The 23135-nt window shown below is 51.0% G+C and overlaps 1 protein-coding gene across 2 annotated transcripts in view; it reads right to left on the bottom strand.

Moving 5' to 3' along the window:
• The window catches only part of SENP7 (SUMO specific peptidase 7), a 168422-nt gene that overhangs the window by 140845 nt on the left and 4442 nt on the right, over positions 1-23135 (bottom strand). For both annotated transcript variants that reach the window (XM_075336527.1, XM_075336528.1), the window contains exons 3-4: positions 12498-12605; positions 5246-5340 (exon numbers count right to left, since the gene is read on the bottom strand). In XM_075336527.1, coding sequence (XP_075192642.1) covers positions 5246-5340; positions 12498-12605 — 203 coding nt within the window. The remainder of the gene's footprint in view (positions 1-5245; positions 5341-12497; positions 12606-23135) is intronic.

Genomic DNA, 23135 nt, shown 5'->3' with positions numbered 1-23135 from the left:
TCCACGTCCTGTGGTAGATCTTGGCGGACGTTGGTTTCCTAGCCTGTCTCATAGTGGCAATGACCTCTTGAGATAACCCTGAAGACGCTAGGATCCAGGACTCAATGGCCACACAGTCAGGTTGAGGGCCGCAGAATTCAGATGGAAAAACGGCCCTTGAGACAGCAAGTCTGGTCGGTCTGGTAGTGCCCACGGTTGGCCCACCGTGAGATGCCACAGATCCGGGTACCACGACCTCCTCGGCCAGTCTGGAGTGACGAGTATGGCGCGGCGGCAGTCGGACCTGATCTTGTGTAACACTCTGGGCAACAGTGCCAGAGGAGGAAACACATAAGGGAGTTGAAACTGCGACCAATCCTGAACTAAGGCGTCTGCCGCCAGAGCTCTGTGATCTTGAGACCGTGCCATGAATGTTGGGACCTTGTTGTTGTGCCGGGACGCCATTAGGTCGACGTCCGGCATCCCCCAGCGGCAACAGATCTCCTGAAACACGTCCGGGTGAAGGGACCATTCCCCTGCGTCCATGCCCTGGCGACTGAGAAAGTCTGCTTCCCAGTTTTCTACGCCCGGGATGTGAACTGCGGATATGGTGGAGGCCGTGGCTTCCACCCACATCAGAATCCGCCGGACTTCCTGGAAGGCTTGCCGACTGCGTGTTCCCCCTTGGTGGTTGATGTATGCCACCGCTGTGGAGTTGTCCGACTGAATTCGGATCTGCTTGCCTTCCAGCCACGGCTGGAACGCCTTTAGGGCAAGATACACTGCCCTTATCTCCAGAACATTGATCTGAAGGGAGGACTCTGTCGGAGTCCAGGTTCCCTGAGCCCTGTGGTGGAGAAAAACCGCTCCCCACCCTGACAGGCTCGCGTCCGTCGTGACCACAGCCCATGATGGGGGAAGGAAGGATTTCCCCTTCGACAGAGAATTGGGGAGAAGCCACCACTGAAGGGAAGCCTTGGCTGCCCGTGAAAGGGAGACGTTCCTGTCGAGGGACGTCGACTTCCCGTCCCATTTGCGGAGAATGTCCCATTGAAGTGGACGCAGATGAAACTGCGCAAAAGGAACTGCCTCCATTGCTGCTACCATCTTCCCTAGGAAGTGCATGAGGCGCCTCAGGGGGTGTGACTGGCCTTGAAGGAGAGATTGCACCCCTGTCTGTAGTGAACGCTGTTTGTCCAGCGGAAGCTTCACTATCGCTGAGAGAGTATGAAACTCCATGCCAAGATATGTCAGTGATTGGGCCGGTGTCAGATTTGACTTTGGAAAATTGATGATCCACCCGAAACTCTGGAGAGTCTCCAGAGCAATGTTCAGGCTGTGTTGGCATGCCACTTGAGAGGGTGCCTTGACCAGCAGATCGTCTAAGTAAGGGATCACCGAGTGTCCCTGAGAGTGTAGGACTGCTACCACTGCTGCCATGACGTTGGTGAAGACCCGTGGGGCTGTCGCCAGGCCGAAAGGCAGTGCCACGAACTGAAGGTGTTCGTCTCCTATGGCGAAACGCAGGAAGCGCTGATGCTCTGGTGCAATCGGTACGTGGAGATAAGCATCTTTGATGTCGATTGATGCCAGGAAGTCTCCTTGGGACATTGAGGCGATGACGGAGCGGAGCGATTCCATCCGGAACCGCCTGGTTTTTACGTGTTTGTTGAGCAGTTTTAGGTCCAGAACAGGACGGAAGGATCCGTCCTTTTTCGGTACCACAAACAAGTTGGAGTAAAAACCGTGACCCTGTTTCTGAAGAGGAACAGTGATCACCACTCCTTCCGCCTTCAGAGTGCACACCGCCTGAAGAAGAGCATCGGCTCTCTCGGGGGGCGGAGATGTTCTGAAAAATCGAGTCGGAGGACGAGAGCTGAACTCTATCCTGTAACCGTGGGATAGAATGTCTCTCACCCATCGGTCTTTTACCTGTGGCAGCCAGGCGTCGCAAAAGCGGGAAAGCCTGCCACCGACCGAGGATGCGGTGTGAGGAGGCCGAGAGTCATGAGGAGGCCGCCTTGGGAGCGGTTCCTCCGGCGGTCTTTTTAGGACGTGACTTAGACCGCCATGAATCGGAGTTCCTCTGATCCTTTTGAGGCCTTTTGGACGAGGAGAACTGAGACCTTCCCGCGGGCCGAAAGGACCGAAACCTCGATTGTACCTTCCGTGGTTGAGGTCTGTTTGGTTTGGACTGGGGTAAGGATGAGTCCTTTCCCTTGGATTGTTTAATGATTTCATCCAATCGCTCACCAAACAGGCGGTCGCCAGAAAATGGCAAACCGGTTAAGAACTTTTTGGAAGCGGAGTCTGCCTTCCATTCACGTAGCCACATGGCCCTGCGGACTGCCACCGAATTGGCGGATGCTACCGCCGTACGGCTCGTAGAGTCCAGGACAGCATTAATGGCGTAGGACGCAAACGCCGACGCCTGAGAGGTTAAGGACACCACTTGCGGAGCAGATGTACGTGTGACTGCATTAATCTGCGCATGACAAGCTGAGATAGCTTGGAGTGCCCATACGACTGCGAATGCTGGAGCAAAAGACGCGCCGATAGCTTCATAGATGGATTTCAACCATAGCTCCATCTGTCTGTCAGTGGCATCCTTGAGTGAAGCCCCATCTTCCACTGCAACTATGGATCTAGCCGCCAGTCTGGAGACAGGAGGATCCACCTTAGGACACTGAGCCCAGCCCTTGACAACGTCAGGGGGTAAGGGATAACGTGTATCCTTAAGGCGCTTGGAAAAACGCTTATCTGGACAAGCTCGGTGTTTCTGGACTGCCTCTCTGAAGTCAGAGTGATCCAGAAACATACTCAATGTACGCTTGGGAGACCTGAAACGGAATTTCTCCTGCTGAGAAGCTGACTCCTCAATTGTAGGAGCTGGTGGAGAAATATCCAACACCTGATTGATGGTTGCTATAAGGTCATTCACTATGGCGTCACCATCAGGTGTATCCAGGTTGAGAGCGGTCTCAGGATCAGAATCCTGATCTGCTACCTCCGCTTCATCATCCAGAGAGTCCTCCTGCTGAGACCCTGAATAGTGTGATGAAGTCGAGTGAATTTCCCAGCGAGCCCGCTTAGGCGGCCTGGGACTGCGGTCCATGTCAGAGACCTCACCCCGGGATCCATGGGTCACCCCAGGAGCACTTTGCTGCTCCAATTGAGGGGGGCCTGAGGTCAATGATTGAACAGTGCCCGGGGCCTGAGTCACCGGTCTGGACTGTAAGGCTTCAAGTATCCTAGCAGACCATTTATCCATACTCTCAGACAGTTTGTCAGCAAATACTGCAAACTCCGTCCCTGTCACCTGGACAGTGGTAGCAGGTGGTTCCACCTGGGCCACCAGTAGCAGAGGCTCCGGCTGAGTAAGTGCCACAGGGGCCGAGCATTGCACACAATGAGGGTCAGTGGAACCTGCCGGTAGTATAGCCGCACATGAAGTACAGGTTGCAAAGTAAGCCTGTGCTTTGGCACCCTTGCTTTTTGCGGACGACATGCTGTTGTCTCCTCTGAGTACAATCCAGGAGGGTATATAGCCAAAAATCAACAGTGCGACCGTACAGCGTAAATGTATAGCATATAAGCATATATATATATGTACACTCCGGCACTCAGTGGGGCCAGCACCTCAGGTGCTGCTTACCGACCGCTAAAAAGCGGTTGTGTGATCACCAGATTCCCTGCCTGAGCCTCCCAGAGCCGTGTTGTCTCTCCTCTCCAGCGTCAGAAGTGCTGACAGGAATGGCTGCCGGCGTTCTGTGGGGAGGAGGGGGCCGTGGGCGTGCTCTAGAAAGTGCGGGAATCTGGAGCCCCACTGTGCTGAATGAGGGGGGAGGAGGATACAGAGTATGCTCCAGCCCTCAGCGCTGACGTCCTGTACAGCGTCCCGCCCTTCCCCTGACTGACAGGCCTGGGGGCGGGAATATGCGATACTAGGCCGCAAAAGCCGGGGACTAAAGTTATAAGCGTGGCCGGCATATAAGCGCGGCCGGCGCGGTAGTCCCCGGCGCACTAACACACCCAGCAGTGCTGCAGTGTATATGGCACAAGCGCTCCATGCGCGGTCCCCACGGGGACACAGAGTACCTCAAAGTAGCAGGGCCTTGTCCCTGACGATACCCGGCTCCTGTCCAGCAGATTCCCCAGGGGCTGCGGAGGGAGCACGGTCCCCTGTGCCTGGAGACCGATTAGGATCCCACTTCACCCAGAGCCCATTAAGGGATGGGGAAGGAAAACAGCATGTGGCTCCTGCCTATGTACCCGCAATGGGTACCTCAACCTTAACAACACCGCCGACTAGAGTGGGGTGAGAAGGGAGCATGCTGGGGGCCCTGTTATGGGTCCTCTTTTCTTCCATCCGACATAGTCAGCAGCTGCTGCTGACTAAGATGTGGAGCTATGCGTGGATGTCAGCCTCCTTCGCACAAAGCATAAAAACTGAGGAGCCCGTGATGCACGGGGGGTGTATAGGCAGAAGGGGAGGGGCTTTACACTTTTAAGTGTAATACTTTGTGTGGCCTCCGGAGGCAGAAGCTATACACCCAATTGTCTGGGTCTCCCAATGGAGCGACAAAGAAACACTGGTTGCAGATTTTGTTCACATGACTCTTAAGGCCCTGTCACACACAGAGATAAATCTGTGGCAGATCTGTGGTTGCAGTGAAATTGTGGACAATCAGTGCCAGGTTTGTGGATGTATACAAATGGAACAATATGTCCATGATTTCACTGCAACCACAGATCTGCCAAAGATTTATCTCTGTGTGTGACGGGGCCTTTAGCTCCTTCAGTCGATTCAGACTCATCTGTCTGTACACACATCTACGGCAATAGGAGTGCATAAGGGCAATAGCGTGTACAAGGCAAGCACAGGAATCAATAAGTATTCACTTTTTGTTATAGAAGAAACCCTATAACTGCTGCACAGTAAAGTTTCTATATTTTAGACTGACGGACAAACCATTAGGCTATGTTCACATGGAGTTTTCTTTGCCAATTTTCTATCTGTTAAACGCCATTTGATTCAAATGTACAAAAATGGAAGAGCACCACAAGAAAACACAACATATAACGAACAAAATAAAAAAAAAACTTTCAAAAATGTGACTAAGCTACCACAATTTAAGAGTAGGATGCACAGATAAATGTGGTACAAATCTGTAGGACATTAAGACACGTTCCTGGTGCACTATCACATGCAGTCCGCTCCTTTAACATTGTGTATTTCTTTAAAGAAACTGAGAAGTAAAATTACCTCATAGACCAGCAGGAACTTGGCGAAGCAAAATACGCATGGGTCGCTTTATTCCGTGGCTCGTTAAATGATTCATACGATGAGGAATATGGTCTCTGAAATATAAAAGTCAATACAATATTAAGAGGACGGAATTCAATTCCATGACTGGAGCAAACATTTCTAACCTGTCATGGTTAATCAGTGTGTAGTCACTTATATTGGGTGTTGGAATAAAATATAACACTATAAACTCCAAACAAATAAGCAAAACAGATACAAAAACCACTAGAATCTCACTGTTAACATGACTCCTAGACTAGGTGCCGTCATCCTTCAAGACCTATGGCTGACAGCCAGCCTGCCCTGTTCCCCATCACAGTTCACCTATAGAAGAGGTTGTCCACTACTTTAATACTGATTCCCTATCCTTAGTATAGGTCATCAATGTCTGATCAGCAGGAGTCCGAAGCCCGACATCCCCACCGATCAACTGTTTTCAGTCCCGGCGGCAGAAGCATGAGGTCAGAAGTGCTCAGTTCTGGAGCTGCCCCGTCTTCGGATAGTGGCCACGGCCGTGTGCTGCACATCAGCCTCCTATTCAGAACAATAGGATCAGATGTGCAGTACCCGGCCCCGGCTACTAACAGAAGACGGAGCAGCTCCAGAACTGAGCATTTCTAGCAGTCTGGTGCCGACACCGAGAACAGCTTACCAACGGGGATGTCGGACCCCAGCCGATCAGACATTGATGACCTAGCCGAAGGATGATCCATCAATGTTAATGTAGTGGCCAAACTCTTTAATTATATTTCAGTAAAGATTTTGTGATATCTTACTATTACTACAAAACAAAATCAGTACACCCAGGTCAGACAAGAACATGACAATCTAGGGTTAGAATTGGGCCTGATGTTTAACCCTTCAAGGGCCAGGAAATGTTTTGTTTTTGCAGTTTAATTTTTTTTTATTTATTTTTTTCTTCATCATAGTTCATTACTTTTTAGTCTCCTTAGGGAACTTCAACCTGAAATCATAATTAAAATTGCAGTATATAGTGAAAATCTCAGTCTCGTATTACTGAGCTTCACAGAAGAACGATGACAGTAACTGAAGTCTTCAGCAGACCCTGGTCATCATAGTACCCCAATGGCCCTCTGCAATCAAGTCACTGAGGGCCAATGGAAGCCAATGAGTGTGGGGGCACTAAGACTCACTTCAATTAAATGTCGCTATCAAAAGGCTGACACTAGCATTTAAATGGTTAAAGGGGTTGACTTTAACATTGATAACCTAAACTGCTCATAGGTCATCAATGTCTGATCGGTGGGTGTACAACATCCGGCACCCCCGCTGATCAGCTCATCCCGATGCCGCTGCCGGAACTAAGAAGTTGTGGAGCTGCATAGCGCAGCTCAGTTGTAGGAATAGTGGTCACGGCCAGGAACGATACATTTACCCCCTATGGACTTGAATAGAGGGCAGATATTACCCAGCAGCAGTCACTCTACAGTAAATAGAAGTATGCTGCTCAAAAACTGAGTAACTTCGGCCAGCGGATACAGCCGATCGGCGGGGGTGCCGAGTGTCGCACCCCCACTGATCAGACATTAACGCCCTTTCCTAACAAAAAGTGGATTGCTAATTTTTTTGGTCATTTTTATTATTATTTTTGATGATATTGGAGGACAATTTGAAGGTAAAAAAAATAAATATTTTTTTCACCACAAAATAAGAATTATTCTTACCGTTAATTCGATTTCTAGGACCTTCCACGACAGCATAGGAGGTTGTCTCTCCACGCCCTAATTGGGACAGGAAGTTCAAGAGGTTTAAAAGGACCCTCCCACCTCCCATAGCCAGTGTCTTACAAAGAACCCATAGCAAATGAGAAGTACAACATATCCATGAATATATGAATATAAAAGGGGAGGGAATTACCTGCTGTCGTGGAAGGTCCTAGAAATCGAATTAACGGTAAGAATAATTCTTATTTCTCTAGTCCCTTCCACGACAGCATAGGAGGAATACCAAAGAATTGATACCTAGGGGGGGGACCACAGCCTGCAGGACTGTCCTGCCAAAAGCCAATCCCTGCTGGAATCCGGATCCAGACAATAATGCTTCGTGAAAGTATGGAGGGAAGACCACGTAGCCGCCTTGCAGATCTGCTCAGGAGAAGCCCCTGCCCATGCAGCCCAGGAGACAGAGGTAGCCCCGGTGGAGTGCGCCGTGAATCCGGTAGGCGGAGAGAGATGCTGAGCGAGGTAGGCGTCTCAAATTGCCCGCACAATCCAGTTGGCGACGGCACTCTTAGCCACCTTCCTGCCCTTATGTCGGCCAAAGGGCTGGATGAACAGGATATAATCAAGGCGCCAGGAAGCAGTAACCTCCAGGTAGTGCAACACTGTCCGACGAACAACCAAAGAATGAAACCCTTCCTCAGCCGGAGGATTCTGACAGAAGGAAGGCAGGATGAAGGACGGAGAACGGTGAAAAGCCGAAACCACCATGGGAAGGAAGGAAGGGTCCAGCTGAAAACAATGCTGTCATCTCTGACGGTCCGGAAGGCTCCCGAATAGACAAAGCCTGAAGTTCCCCGACTCTACGAGAAGACGTAATAGCCACAAGAAAGGCAGTCTTGTGAGAAAGAGAACGAATGTTACAAGAGGACAGTGGCCCAAAGGGTGACCGAGAAAATCCGGTAAGGACCACATTGAGATCTCAGCAAGGCGTCAGGATCCTCCGCCGCGGACAGAGCCTACTAGCGGACACCCTGAAACGGTGGATCCAGCGACGATCTGCCAGAGCCGGGACAAGACTGTACGAAGCGCCGAGATCTGCACCCTCAGGGCGCTGGGCCTCGACAATCTGCGCAATGGTAGGCCGGAGCGGGTCAGGAGGCCGAGAACCACACCAGGAGGAAATCTCATCCAGACCTCAGGGGAAATACTACTAGCCACTGGTGTATGGTCCTTTTGTAGAGCAGCCACGACCTAGTCAGAAAGTCCTTGGGCCTTCAGTGCTCGGGCCTCAGAAGCCAGGCAGCCAACTGGAGCTCCTGGGGGACCGGATGGAATATCGGATCCTGAGACAGGAAACTGGGGTCTGAACCCAGGAGGACCGGTCCGTCGAGGCTGAGAGTCAGGATCAGGCAGTACCAACTCCGTCGCGGCCACAGAGGAGCGACCAGGATGGTCGTGGCTCCGTCGTCCCTGATCGTCCTCAGGCTTCGTGCGAGAAGAGGAGTAGGCGGGAAGGCGTATCGAGGCAAAAAGGACCAATCGTGGCAGAAGGCGTTCACCCCCAACGCGTTGACCCGAGGGTTCAGGGAGACAATGTTGCGACCTGGCGAGTTCCTGCTGAAGCAAAGAGGTCCACCTCTGGAGTACCCCACCTTGCCACCAGAGAGCAGAACACCGCTTGGGCCAGACTCCACTCCTCTGGGTGAACATCCTGACGACTCAGGAAGTCTGCTGGAAGGTGTAGGGACCCTTGTAGATGGACTGCAGAAAGGGACAGCAGGGACTGCCCTGCCCAGTGGAAGATCCGGGAGGACACAGACTTCAGGGCGCCGACCTAGTACTGCCCTGATGGCGGAGATGTGCCACTGTGGAGCCATTGTCCCAGTAGACCTGGACATGAGTGTCCCGGATGGGATCCTGGGCAGCGAGGAGGGCTTCTCCGACCACCCCGAGTTCCCGGTAGTTGGAGGACTGGGTGCCGACCTAAGGGCTCCAGCCCCCCTGAACTGATAGTCGTCCACCATAGCCCCCCAGCCCCTCTGGCTGGCACCGGCTGCCAGTGTAACCAGGGGTGACCGGGTCCAGGCAACCCCAACCATCAGGTTGTAGGGACACACCAGAGAAGGGACGAGAAGACGGGTGCCGACAGGCGAAACCGGAGTTCAGGAAGGAAGGGAGTCCGACCCAATGAACCAGGATATGATCCCATAGACAACAAGAGTGGGCCGGAGCCCACAAGACTGAGGGAATGCAGGACGTCATAAACCCAGGGCCGATATAGCGCCTCGAAGGGTCGGGCGCGCTTGTCTATGAACATAGAGAGTTTGGCCAGCAGCGTCATTCTGTGATCCTCTGGGGGAAGGATGCCTGTCAGGATGAGGCCAACTCTGCAACGGAGGAAGGTGACCACCTCAACCCTGATCCTTGAAAGAGCCTTGGAGCCGAGAAGAACCCGAAGGGAAGTATCTGTAAGTGGAAATGAAGCATGGCCCCTCCGTGCAGAACCGCAATTTTGAGGTACTGCCGGAGACAAGGATGGAAGGGCACATGGAACTAGGCGTCCCTCAGGGCAATCGAGGCCAACAGGTGGCGGAGACCGAGCAGGGGAACAACAGAGTTCCCAGACTCCATGCATGAAACGACGGCATCTGACCCGCTGGAATTAGACGCCTCAGATAGATGAAAAAAAACGGACGTCTCCAGATGGTGTGTCGCGGAGGCCGGGGGGGGGGGGGGGGGGGGTTGGTTGGGGGAAGAGACCAATAGACCCTCTGAGAAGAGCTTGTAGGACCCCTGGCCAGGCGGAGAAGGCCCGCCACTGGGGAAGAAAGGCAGAGAGCCGTCTCCCCACCCGAGCCGACACACTGTTCGTCATGCTGAGGACTTTGTGGATGGGAAGGGATGAGAAAAGTACTCCCCTCACCCAAAGGGTAGTTCCCACGGTCAGACTCACCTCACCCCTTGGGCTGGGAGGCCCGAGGTATCGAGGGACGAAATGACCGTTGCCTGGAGGGTGTATCCGGTTGGCCTGACGATCAGTCGCCCTGTCCAGAATATCATCCAGGGCAGGCCCAACCCTGAAACAGACGGGAGCAATCCGCAGTGTGGAAGGAGAGTCCCTACTCCAAGCCTTAGCCTAGAGCTCGTCTGTCCGAGTTAGACAAGACTGAGGTCCTGGCAGCCAGGCGGACTGACTACACAGAGGTACCTGTCAAACTAGTTGCCTTCCTAAGTAAGGGAAGGGATTCCAGTACTCAACCCTAGGAGCACCCCAGGAAATGAGCCTCCACTGGTCGAGCCTGCGAAGGAGGGACAGGGGGACCGAAGAGGAGGCAGTATGGGCCCGATGGGAGACGACGAAGCCTCCTAGGACTTCTTCCTGAGACTCCTGACCTAACGATCAGATTCCCAAGCTGGTAATCGTCCGCAAGGGGGAGTGCCGTTTGTAGAGCGACCTTGGCCACCTGCATGGGAATCTCCCAAAGCAACCCAGAACTCTCCAGGGGAAACTGTGTCAGAGGACACTCCAGAAAGCTCCTCAAGGAAATCCCATTCTAGAGAGAAGATCCAGGACAGTAGCATGCCCAGTGGTTTTCAGGTCCGCGAATATTTCGCCCTGAACGGAGGGGAGGACCTACTCATCCTCCAACCCCATAGTGCACCCAACTGCTCCATTAAGATCCCCCAATCATCTCAGGGAAAAAGAAAAGACCGGTCAGGCCTCCCGGAGGAAAACCTTTATCGGGACCCACCGAGGCGGAATCAGCCTCAGGATCAGACGACTGGAGGTAACTGTTTTGTGGCAGAAGGGTCAGCAGCAGGGAGGGAGGCCAGCGAGGCCTGAAGCTCCTGTATCAACATGGACCGTAGCTTGGCACAAGGGACGGTGTCTATATACACGATGCCTGCCCTCTCCACTCAACGGAACAGAGAGGCGTCATCAGACCAGGCATCAGCCCATATCCTGATACAGCAATATCCAGGAGTGTCCACTGAGATTCAACTCCCAGTAGCCCATGGAAGGGACAGACGTACACTGCTGGCAAAGTTTCCGTTGCACACTTGTCAGACTTGACACAAATACCAGCAGGCACATCCTCCTGGAAACCACTCACCAAGTCAGCCTGATACCAGGCATAAGGGACCGTCCCTCAGCCTCTTACTGAAGCAGGGGAAACGCTGGGCTCTGCAGAAGCAGAGGAAGACCTGACAGTGCACACAGAAGAAACCTTACCGTGGTTCTGATGCCTTCCGGGCAGCCTTCCTGTGGAAAGGCCTGCCCCCCCCCAGCGACTGGTAATGTTCCCCGCCTCCTGCAGCAGGTCCCCGACAGGCCGTGTCAGCGGCGGCGTGTCCTCCACGCTGCCTCCGCAAACCGGAAGCGCTCAACCGGAAGTTCGCAAGACCGGAAGTCCCGCCCCCGGGAGCACTTCCGGATCGCTCCGGCAGCGTGCATGCAGGAAGCGGCCGGCGGCTCAGGGAGGACGCCGGCCGGGGAGCTCAACAGCCTGCATCACCCCAGAGGAGGTTCCGGAAGGCTGGAGCAGCGGTCCCCCACAGCGTGAGGGAACAGCAAGGGAGGAGCGGTGAAGGCCCGACCGATGCTGTCCGGCTTAAGGTAACAGGGGAAGAAAAAAAAAAAAATATTATACTGTAGTTCGCCGGCCACCACAGCATAGGAGAAAATAAAAACCTCTCCATGCCCCATGGGGACAGGAAAGACACTGGCTATAGGAGGTGGGAGGGTCCTTTTAAACCTCTTGAACTTCCTGTCCCAATTAGGGCGTGGAGAGACAACCTCCTATGCTGTCGTGGAAGGGACTAGAGAAAAAGGACCATTCTATATTGTGCTACCCTTTCAGTAGCAACTAAGTTAATGTACCAGATGTGTTTTTCACTTTCATGGGTGTGGGGCTGGAAACCACAATTCAGACTTGTAAAGACATTCTAATAAGAAATGTAGTTCTAATATTTTTTTCCTGCTTTATATTTATTTTTTCATATCACACATTGTGCCCTCATAAAGTCCTAAAAGACTTTTGGAGAGCATTTCAGCATTTACGTAAATATGATTCTTATAGATCAGATTTTCCCTGTAACTGGGGCTGCTATTTTAGCCACAGTTATAAGACTAATTCAGCTTCTTCCATCTCAGAGCTGATATGAGACTACTATGCTCCTGCTACCTCCCATCAACTGATGATCACAATAGCTGGCTTCATATATACCGCACTTGTTCAGAGCTATGCATACGCTCATCAGAAAGACTGCGATGGTAAGAAACTCTCGGTTTTCTTTATTGGGAATCTCTTACCATCTCTGATAGCTGCACGATCACCATGCAGCTGCTGACTCTGCAACCATGTTCTAAAAGGTCAACACAGATTTACATGCAGACCGGTAAACAATTTATGTCAATGGGTGGTCGACCAACAGTTAAAGAACACAAAGTATACTTATTTCTACAAAAGAAAGATTCATTTTCTTCAACTCTAAAATAAGAAATATTAATTGCAGACATGCCTTACCTTTCGGACAGTGACATTTCTGATATCAGTTTTGCCGAGCCTAGTTAAAGGTGAAGTTGCTTGAACTTCTTCACACCAATCATCAGCTTTTTTCTTTGGAATCTTAAACTGTGAAAAATCAAAATCAAAATTTCATTAAAATAACTGTAAATGAATGAAAGAAAGAAAGGGGCGCTGACTATAACTGGCGCTACAGAAAAAGTGCAGTAGCCTACAAAATACCCGACATCTATAGAAAAAAATAAATAAATAATATTATAATACACTGTATTATAATACACATAATATACTGTATATGATGTAAGCGTCCAGCTCTCAAAACGTTGTGTGTAACGTATACACACACATATATATATATATATATATATATATATATATATATATATATATATATATATATATATATATATATATACATATACATACATACATTTTTATTATATGTATATCTCTTAGACCATTAGCAAGCAGTGCAAGATAAGAAAGATCGCAAACAGATCCCAGGTAGTGTTGATGGTCAGTATAGGTAAATGTAGGCTACCTGGCAACATTTAAAAATATTGGCTACACCTAAAAAGCATAAATTATGTTCAAAATAACACACAAATTGATACATTCATAAATTAACTAACTAATGAAAGAAACACTAGGATCCAAGTTTAAAGGGCTCCAATCACCAGGATGTTTGTATATAAGCTAAAGCCAGTGCTATACTGGCACTATCAGGCTGAGTCTATACATACCTGTAGTGGTCAGCTCGGATGTATAAGTTTTGAAATCCAAGAAATAAAAGTTTATAAAACAAGCAGCTTCTTGAGTGACAGCAGCTGAGGAGCAGATAATATCTGGGGGTATTCATAGTTATCCCCTCCCCCTGTTAGAAGTAGCATAAGTATTATACAATCAAATTAATTCTTGACTTACAGGACCTGTGCTGAGGTCATAACCATGTGACCAGAAGGGGTGGGGCCTAGCCAACAAAGCTGATAGAAAAATGTTGCTTCCTGGTATCAGCTTTGTTGGCTAGGCCACACCCCTTCTGGTCACATGGGTATGACCTCAGCACAGGTCCTGCAAGTCAAAAATTAAAATCGATTGTATAATGATAGATGCTAGAATGTACAAGCTCCTGGCAGGTATGACCTAACTTGTCATGTGATGGGACGTGTTCAAATGCAGCCCAACGTTTCCAGACGGAATAAACATTGTCTTCCCAAGGCCATGTGGGTATAGAGTCGATGGGGGAGGGAGAGGGGTGGAGCATGATTATAGTGGACAGGAAGAAACATCACCACACCCACTAACCTGTCAGGGCCCCGTACATTCTACACTCAACTATTGTATAATACTTATGCTAAGTCTAACGGGGGAGGGGATAACTATTACCCCCCCCCCCACCTATTATCTGATCCTCAGCTGCTGTCACTCAAGTAGCTGTTGATTTTATAAACTTTACTTTCTTGGATTTCAAAACCTAAACATCCGAGCTGACCACTACAGGTATGTATAGAATCAGCCTGATAGTGCCAGTATAGCACTGGCTTTAGCTTATATACGAAAATCCTGGTGATTAATTCTCTAAAAGGGTTATATTTAGACGTAGTGGGTGTTGTTATGGGCCTGTCTCGTTTACCTGTTATTCCCAAGTGATGCTAGTGATAAGGGTATATTTATTCTGGAGTTATATGAACATTATCAGCACTATAATTGTATATAAGTTGGGAAATTTCCAGTTTATCGGTTTGTATTATTTACTTCTCTATCAGTAAGCGATCAGGTCCCATTCCTCCACTCAAAGATTATCATTCACCAATCCTCTAATGTCAATGTAATGGCTCATACCTAAACCGCAGGCAGAATTTATCAGAGACTCCAGCTTTTCAGAGAAGCTATACTTTAAAGATTCTCCCAGTGCAGCAACAGACCTGTCACCCACCTATAGCAATGCTATGAAAAGCCATCTGGGAAGGGACTAGTCTAGTCTGGCTATTGTCTTCGACAGAATTTTCAAAGTTTCAGAGATGGGATTAAAGGGATCCTGTCAGCAGAAATTTCGCCCAAAACCTAAAAGATTCCCCCTCTGCAGCTTCTGGGCTGCATTCTAGCAAGGTTCCTGTTTCTATTGTGCCCCCTTTGAGACCAAAATAAAGATTTTAGAAAGTCTTACCTTTTTGTATGCTAATCTTTTTTTATGTACACAGGGGCGGGCTGTCTTGCGTCCGTTAGTCGCCCTCCTGCCGCTTTACGCCGTCCCCCATCGCTCATTTCCATAACTAAGGACGCCGCCAAGTGCTCCCGAGGTCTCGCGCATGCACAGTGCCACTCTCCCGGGACAGAGCACTGTGCACAGTGTGACCGCTGGTGAAGTGATTGCGCAGGCGTGAGATTATGGGCGGCGCTGTGATTGTCATCAGCAAGTTCCCGCCCATAATCTCGTGCCCGCGCTTTCCCCTCTGCCTCCACCATTCTGCGCAAGCGCTGGCCATATGACCCCACGTCACCTCTTACCCATCTTTCCCTGAAGCAGGAAATAGATGGGAGGAGCGGAGCAGCATAACCATTGGAAGCAGAGTGAAAAGCGCGGGCATGAGATTATGGGCGGGTACTTGCTGATGACAATCACAGCGCCACCCATAATCTCACGCCTGCGCAATCACGTCACCAGCGGTCACACTGCACAGTGCTCACTCCCGCGAGAGTGGCACTGGGCATGCGCGGGGACCTCTGGAGCACTGGGCCGCATCCTCAGTTATGGAAATGAGCGATGGGGGACGGCGTAAAGCGGCAGGAGGGCAACTAATGGACGCAAGAGAGCCCGCCCCCGTGTACATAAAAAAAGATTAGCATACAAAAAGGTAAGACTTTAAAGTATTTATTTTGGTCTCAAAGTGGGCACAATAGCAACAGGAACCTTGCTAGAATGCAGCCCAGGAGCTGCAGAGAGGGAATCTTTTAGGTTTATTGCAAAATTTCTGTTGACAGGTTCCCTTTAAGCAACTGTCCCAGCATATAAGATACTGGGATGAGGACTGGGATCTTTCACTATAGGCCCAATTGTTTATATGTGTGGTATTGAATCCTAAACAATACATGTCCCCTCTGTATTGGAGTAAGTTATTTGGCAGTGTGATTAGGCTGGGAATTATTTCCAAGGCCAGGTATATTTATCTATATGTGGGACTGAATCCTGACCACACGTATCTCCCTTACATTTGAGTTGGTCATATGACTGTGTGACCAATTTTCAGCACCTTTGCACTTGGTGGTGGTCTTATGATCTATGGTATAGCAGTAGGGGCTCACTAGGGCTAGCCGCCAAGGAACAGGGGCACCCAAAACAGTAAAGTGAAACTAACCTCCTTTGACAGGCAGGGGCAACCCTAAGGAATTTCAGGCCCTGTCCCCTGATCATCCAGATATCGGTGCAGCCTTACCGTCTTGTGAGTAGCAGTGACACCATTGCACATACTCAATCTCGCTCACTGCCCAACCTAGGATCTCACCGTGTGTTCCTATGCACATTTTGACATTAGTCTGTGACCTTATTTATGGGTATGGCCCCCTCGTGTGTCTTAAGTAACTGACTGTACTATTTTAATGATATTTAAATAAATTTTATGTTTTAGAGGTTTTTGGTTTTTGTGATTTATGCTGCCCACAGTTTGGGTAGCATGAATCAGGTGAAAAGTTTGTAGCAAATTCAGAAATTGGACCCTATTCTTAAAGGGGTTATCAGAGAAGTGCTTACTTTCCCATTAGCGCTAAGAACTTACAGGCAGGTGATTGCTAATGACCTGCCTGCGATGCCAGACGCCGATCTCTGCTAGTTTGTAGCAGTCACGGACCGCTCCTGCTTCTTTATTTCACCTCACGGCGCCAGAACAGCTCTTCCTCATTTGGTCTGCTCCATCGATGGGGCATTATTGCTAAGTTTTAAGGTGTATACTTTAGGTGGCCTCCGCCGGCATGAACGCCCACCGCGGGGATGGCCTCCGCCGGCATGGACTACAACCATGATGGGGGGGGAAGGCCTTCGCGACACGGACGCCAAGCACAGGTGACAGCCTCTTGCGGTTCTCAGGTTTCCTCCAACACTCCAAAGACATACAGATAGAGACTTTAGATTGTGAGCCCCAATGGGGACAGTGTTGCCAATGTATGTAAAGAGCTATGGAATTAATAGCGCTATAAGTGAATAAATATTATTGTTATTATTACTACTCCAAAAATAAGCCATAGTTGAGGATCCATAAGGAAATGTCCAAACAGCTAAAAAAGTTAAAAAAAAAACAAAAAAAAAAAAACACCCTCCTTCTCCCACACCCCAAAGAAAAAAAAAATATATTGCACTCACAATATAAACAATTACAGCTGCCAAGCGCCAATGGTGAATGGGCTCTCACAAGACCTGTGTTGCTGTCAGAGACCTCACTGTTCCTGGTGCATTGAAAAGTAGCTCTCACAAACAGATCAGGTATCAGTATGACTCAGTGCGAGTGACACTCCTTCCAGTCACCAGAGGAGCCAACCGCTGTAGAACACAAGGGGACCTGACGGACACATTTCTATGTGAGATCCCATTCACTTGCTAACTCTAATCTATCTGTTGGAGTCTGGTAAGTGCGATTCTTTTGGGGGGTAAACTTGGTAGTACATAGAAGATAATAAATATAAGCAGGTAATTTAAACCTTTGTATGGTATGATCCCAACACTATAGGACTGGTTCTGCACCATGAGAATAGCAGATCAGATAAAGAAAAAAAGAAGGGAATTTTGTTTACTTACCGTAAATTCCTTTTCTTCTAGCTCTAATTGGGAGACCCAGACAATTGGGTGTATAGGCTATGCCTCCGGAGGCCGCACAAAGTATTAAACTAAAAAGTGTTAAGCCCCTCCCCTTCTGCCTATACACCCCCCGTGCTCCCACGGGCTCCTCAGTTTTGGTGCAAAAGCAAGAAGGAGGAAAAAGAATTATAAACTGGTTTAAAGTAACTTCAATCCGAAGGAATATCGGAGAACTGAAACCATTCAACATGAACAACATGTGTACACAAAAAAACAGGGGCGGGTGCTGGGTCTCCCAATTAGAGCTAGAAGAAAAGGAATTTACGGTAAGTAAACAAAATTCCCTTCTTCTTTGTCGCTCTATTGGGAGACCCAGACAATTGGGACGTCCAAAAGCAGTCCCTGGGTGGGTAAAATAATACCTCGTAAGAGAGACGTAAAACGGCCTCTTCCTACAGGTGGGCAACCGCCGCCTGAAGGACTCGTCTACCTAGGCTGGCATCCGCCGAAGCATAGGTATGCACCTGATAGTGCTTCGTGAAAGTGTGCAGGCTCGACCAGGTAGCCGCCTGACACACCTGCTGAGCCGTAGCCTGGTGCCTCAAAGCCCAGGATGCGCCCACGGCTCTGGTAGAATGGGCCTTCAGCCCTGAGGGAACCGGAAGCCCAGCCGAACGGTAAGCTTCGATAATTGGCTCCTTGATCCACCGAGCCAGGGTTGATTTGGAAGCCTGTGACCCTTTACGCTGGCCAGCGACAAGGACAAAGAGTGCATCCGAGCGGCGCAGGGGCGCCGTACGAGAAATGTAGAGTCTGAGTGCTCTCACCAGATCTAACAAGTGCAAATCCTTTTCACATTGGTGAACTGGATGAGGATAAAAAGAAGGTAAGGAGATATCCTGATTGAGATGAAAGGGGGATACCACCTTAGGGAGAAATTCCGGAACCGGACGCAGAACCACCTTGTCCTGGTGAAACACCAGGAAGGGAGCTTTGCATGACAGTGCAGCTAGCTCAGACACTCTGCGAAGTGAAGTGACTGCTACTAGAAAAACCACTTTCTGCGAAAGGCGTGAGAGAGAAATATCCCTCATTGGCTCGAATGGTGGTTTCTGAAGAACCATCAGCACCCTGTTCAGATCCCAGGGTTCTAACGGCCGCTTGTAAGGAGTGACGATGTGACAAACCCCCTGCAGGAACGTGCGTACCTGTGGAAGTCTGGCTAGGCGCTTCTGGAAAAACACAGAGAGCGCTGAGACTTGTCCCTTAAGGGAGCCGAGCGACAAACCCTTTTCCAGTCCAGATTGAAGGAAGGACAGAAAAGTGGGCAAGGCAAAAGGCCAGGGAGAAATACCCTGAGCAGAGCACCATGACAGGAAAATTTTCCACGTCCTGTGGTAGATCTTGGCGGACGTTGGTTTCCTAGCTTGTCTCATAGTGGCAATGACGTCTTGAGATAACCCTGAGGACGCTAGGATCCAGGACTCAATGGCCACACAGTCAGGTTGAGGGCCGCAGAATTCAGATGGAAAAACGGCCCTTGAGATAGCAAGTCTGGTCGGTCTGGTAGTGCCCACGGTTGGCCGACCGTGAGATGCCACAGATCCGGGTACCACGACCGCCTCGGCCAGTCTGGAGCGACGAGGATGACGCGGCGGCAGTCGGCCCTGATCTTGCGTAACACTCTGGGCAACAGAGCCAGCGGAGGAAACACATAAGGGAGCTGAAACTGCGACCAATCCTGAACTAAGGCGTCTGCCGCCAGAGCTCTGGGATCTTGAGACCGTGCCATGAACGCCGGTACCTTGTTGTTGTGCCGGGACGCCATGAGGTCGACGTCCGGCACCCCCCAGCGGCAACAGATCTCCTGAAACACGTCCGGGTGAAGGGACCATTCCCCTGCATCCATGCCCTGGCGACTGAGATAATCTGCTTCCCAGTTTTCCACGCCTGGAATGTGAACTGCGGAGATGGTGGAGGCCGTGGCTTCCACCCACAGCAGAATCCGCCGGACTTCCTGGAAGGCTTGCCGACTGCGTGTGCCGCCTTGGTGGTTGATGTATGCCACCGCTGTGGAATTGTCTGACTGAATTCTGATCTGCTTGCCTTCCAGCCACTGCTGGAACGCTTTCAGGGCAAGATACACTGCCCGTATTTCCAGAACATTGATCTGAAGCGAGGACTCTTGCTGGGTCCACGTACCCTGAGCCCTGTGGTGGAGAAAAACCGCTCCCCACCCTGACAGACTCGCGTCCGTCGTGACCACCTCCCAGGATGGGGGTAGGAAGGATTTCCCTTTCGATAATGAAGTGGGAAGAAGCCACCACCGAAGGGAAGCTTTGGTCGCCTGCGAGAGGGAGACGTTCCTGTCGAGGGACGTCGGCTTCCTGTCCCATTTGCGTAGGATGTCACATTGAAGAGGACGCAGGTGAAACTGCGCGAAAGGAACTGCCTCCATTGCTGCCACCATCTTCCCCAGGAAGTGCATGAGGCGCCTCAAGGTGTGTGACCGACCTTGAAGGAGAGATTGTACCCCTGTCTGTAGTGACCGCTGCTTGATCAGCGGAAGCTTCACTATCGCTGAGAGGGTATGAAACTCCATGCCAAGGTATGTCAGCGATTGGGCCGGTGTCAGATTTGACTTTGGAAAATTGATGATCCACCCGAAACTCTGGAGAGTCTCCAGGGTAGCGTCGAGGCTGTGTTGGCATGCCTCTAGAGAGGGTGCCTTGATCAACAGATCGTCCAAGTACGGGATCACCGAGTGACCCTGAGAGTGGAGGACCGCTACTACAGTAGCCATAACCTTGGTGAAAACCCGTGGGGCTGTTGCCAGGCCGAACGGCAGTGCCACGAACTGCAGGTGTTCGTTCCCTATGGCGAAGCGCAAGAAGCGCTGGTGCTCTGGAGCAATCGGTACGTGGAGATAAGCATCTTTGATATCGATCGATGCAAGGAAATCTCCTTGGGACATTGAGGCGATGACGGAGCGGAGGGATTCCATCCGGAACCGCCTGGTCTTTACGTGTTTGTTGAGAAGTTTCAGGTCCAGGACAGGTCGGAAAGACCCGTCCTTCTTTGGGACCACAAACAAGTTGGAGTAAAAACCGTGGCCCTGTTGCTGAAGAGGAACAAGGACCACCACTCCTTCTGCCTTCAGAATGCCCAGCGCCTGCAGAAGAGCCTCGGCTCGCTCGGGAGGCGGAGATGACCTGAAGAATCGAGTCGGGGGACGAGAGGTGAACTCTATCTTGTAACCGTGAGACAGAATGTCTCTCACCCAACGGTCTTTTACCCGTGGCAGCCAGGTGTCGCAAAAGCGGGAGAGCCTGCCACCGACCGAGGATGCGGAGTGAGGATGCCGAAAGTCATGAGGAAGCCGCTTTGGTAGCGGCACCTCCGGTGGTCTGTTTAAGACGTGACTTAGACCGCCATGCATCAGAGTTCCTTTGATCTTTCTGAGGCCTTTTGGACGAGGAGAATTGGGACCTGCCCGCGCCCCGAAAGGACCGAAACCTCGACTGCCCCTTCCTCTGTTGGGGTATGTTCGGTTTGGGCTGGGGTAAGGATGTATCCTTTCCCTTGGATTGTTTGATGATTTCATCCAAACGCTCGCCAAACAATCGTTCGCCAGAAATTGGCAAACTGGTTAAGCGCTTTTTGGAAACAGAATCTGCCTTCCATTCCCGTAGCCACAAGGCCCTGCGGAGTACCACCGAATTGGCGGCTGCAACCGCCGTACGGCTCGCAGAGTCCAGGATAGCATTAATAGCGTAAGACGCAAATGCCGACGTCTGAGTGGTTATGGACGCCACCTGTGGCGCGGACGTGCGTGTGGCTGCGTCAATTTGCGCTTGACCTGCTGAGATAGCTTGTAGCGCCCATACGGCTGCGAATGCTGGGGCAAAAGAAGCGCCGATAGCTTCATAGATGGATTTCAACCAGAGCTCCATCTGCCTGTCAGTGGCATCTTTGAGTGAAGCCCCATCTTCCACTGCAAGTATGGATCTAGCTGCCAGTCTGGAGATTGGAGGATCCACTTTGGGACACTGAGTCCAACCCTTGACCACGTCAGGGGGAAAGGGATAACGTGCATCCTTAAGGCGCTTAGAAAAACGCTTATCTGGACAAGCATGGTGATTCTGGACTGCCTCTCTGAAATCAGAGTGGTCCAGAAACATACTCGGTGTACGCTTTGGAAACCTGAAACGGAATTTCTCCTGCTGGGAAGCCGACTCCTCCGCCGGAGGAGCTGAGGGAGAAATATCCAACATACGATTGATGGACGCAATAAGGTCGTTCACTATGGCGTCCCCGTCCGGAGTATCAAGATTGAGAGCGGCCTCAGGATCAGAATCCTGATCAGCTACTTCCGCGTCATCAACCAGCGATTCCCCTCGCTGAGACCCTGAACAATATGATGATGTCGAGGGAAAATCTAAGCGAGCTCGCTTAGTCGGTCTGGGGCTGGGGTCTGTGTCAGAACCCTCAGCTTGGGATCCATGAGATACCCCGGGAGGACATTGTTGGTCCAGCTGAGGTGGGCCAGGGAACAAAGAATCAACAGAGTCCCTGTGCTGAGATACCGGTCTGGACTGCAAGGCTTCCAGTATCTTAGCCATAGTCTCAGAGAGTTTTGCAAACTCCGTCCCTGTCACCTGAACAGTGTTAGCAGGTGGCTCCCCCTGGGCCCCCCCTAGCAGAGGCTCTGGCTGAGTAAGTGCCACAGGGGCCGAACAGTGCCTACAATGAGGGTCAGTGGAACCTGCCGGTAGCGGGGTCGTACATGCGGCGCAGGCAACATAATAAGCCTGTGTTTTGGCACCCCTGCCTTTCGTGGGCGCCATGCTATTATCTTCTCTGAGCAACACAATAGGGTATATAGCCAGAAATCAACTGTGCACTATACGGTGTAAAATAAACATATAATGTTACACTACTGCACAATGGGGCTAGCACCACAGGTGCTGCTTACCACCCGCTTAAAGCGGTTATGCGGTCACCAGAGTCCCTGCCTGGGTCTCCCAGATTTTGTCCCCCTCTGCAGCGTCCGAGGAGCTGACAGGAATGCGTCCTGAGGAGAGGAGAGAGCCGTGGGCGTGACCCAGACAGAGCGGGAACTGGTGCCTGCACTGTGCACAGTGAGGGGAGTGGAGTATGCAAAGCATGCTCCAGCCCTCAGTGCTGCTCGTTCTGTGCAGCGTCCCGCCCTTCCCCTGCCTGACAGGGCTGTGGGCGGGAGGAAAGGAAACTAGGCCGCAAAAAGCCGGGGACTCTAGTAATAAACGCGGCCGCCGTAAAAGCGCGGCCGGCGTGGAAGTCCCCGGCGCACTACAAGTCCCAGCCGCGCCGCCGTGTTTTCCATGGCAGCAGCGGTCAGTGCGGCAGTCCCTATACATAAACACACTCAGGAACGCTGAGTGTGTAATGGCACATATTAACACGGTCAGCGCCGCGGTCCCCGGTGCACTAGCACACCCAGCCAAGCTGGAGTGTTGCTGTGCGCGGTCCCCACGGGGACACAGAGTACCTCCAAGTAGCAGGGCCATGTCCCTGAACGATACCCGGCTCCTATCCAGCAGGCTCCACAGGAGTTGTGGATGAAGCACGGTCTCCTGTGCCTGGAGACCGATAGGATCCCACTTCCACCAGAGCCCTGAGGGGGATGGGGAAGGAAAACAGCATGTGGGCTCCAGCCTCCGTACCCGCAATGGATACCTCAACCTTAACAACACCGCCGACAAGAGTGGGGTGAGAAGGGAGCATGCTGGGGGCCCTATATGGGCCCACTTTTCTTCCATCCGACATGGTCAGCAGCTGCTGCTGACCAATCTGTGGAGCTGTGCGTGCGT

This window comes from Anomaloglossus baeobatrachus, chromosome 2 (assembly GCF_048569485.1).
Source record: "Anomaloglossus baeobatrachus isolate aAnoBae1 chromosome 2, aAnoBae1.hap1, whole genome shotgun sequence".
Lineage (NCBI taxonomy): Eukaryota > Metazoa > Chordata > Amphibia > Anura > Aromobatidae > Anomaloglossus > Anomaloglossus baeobatrachus.
Note: the sequence above shows the minus strand (reverse complement) of the source record. Positions and strands in the feature narration are given on the sequence as shown.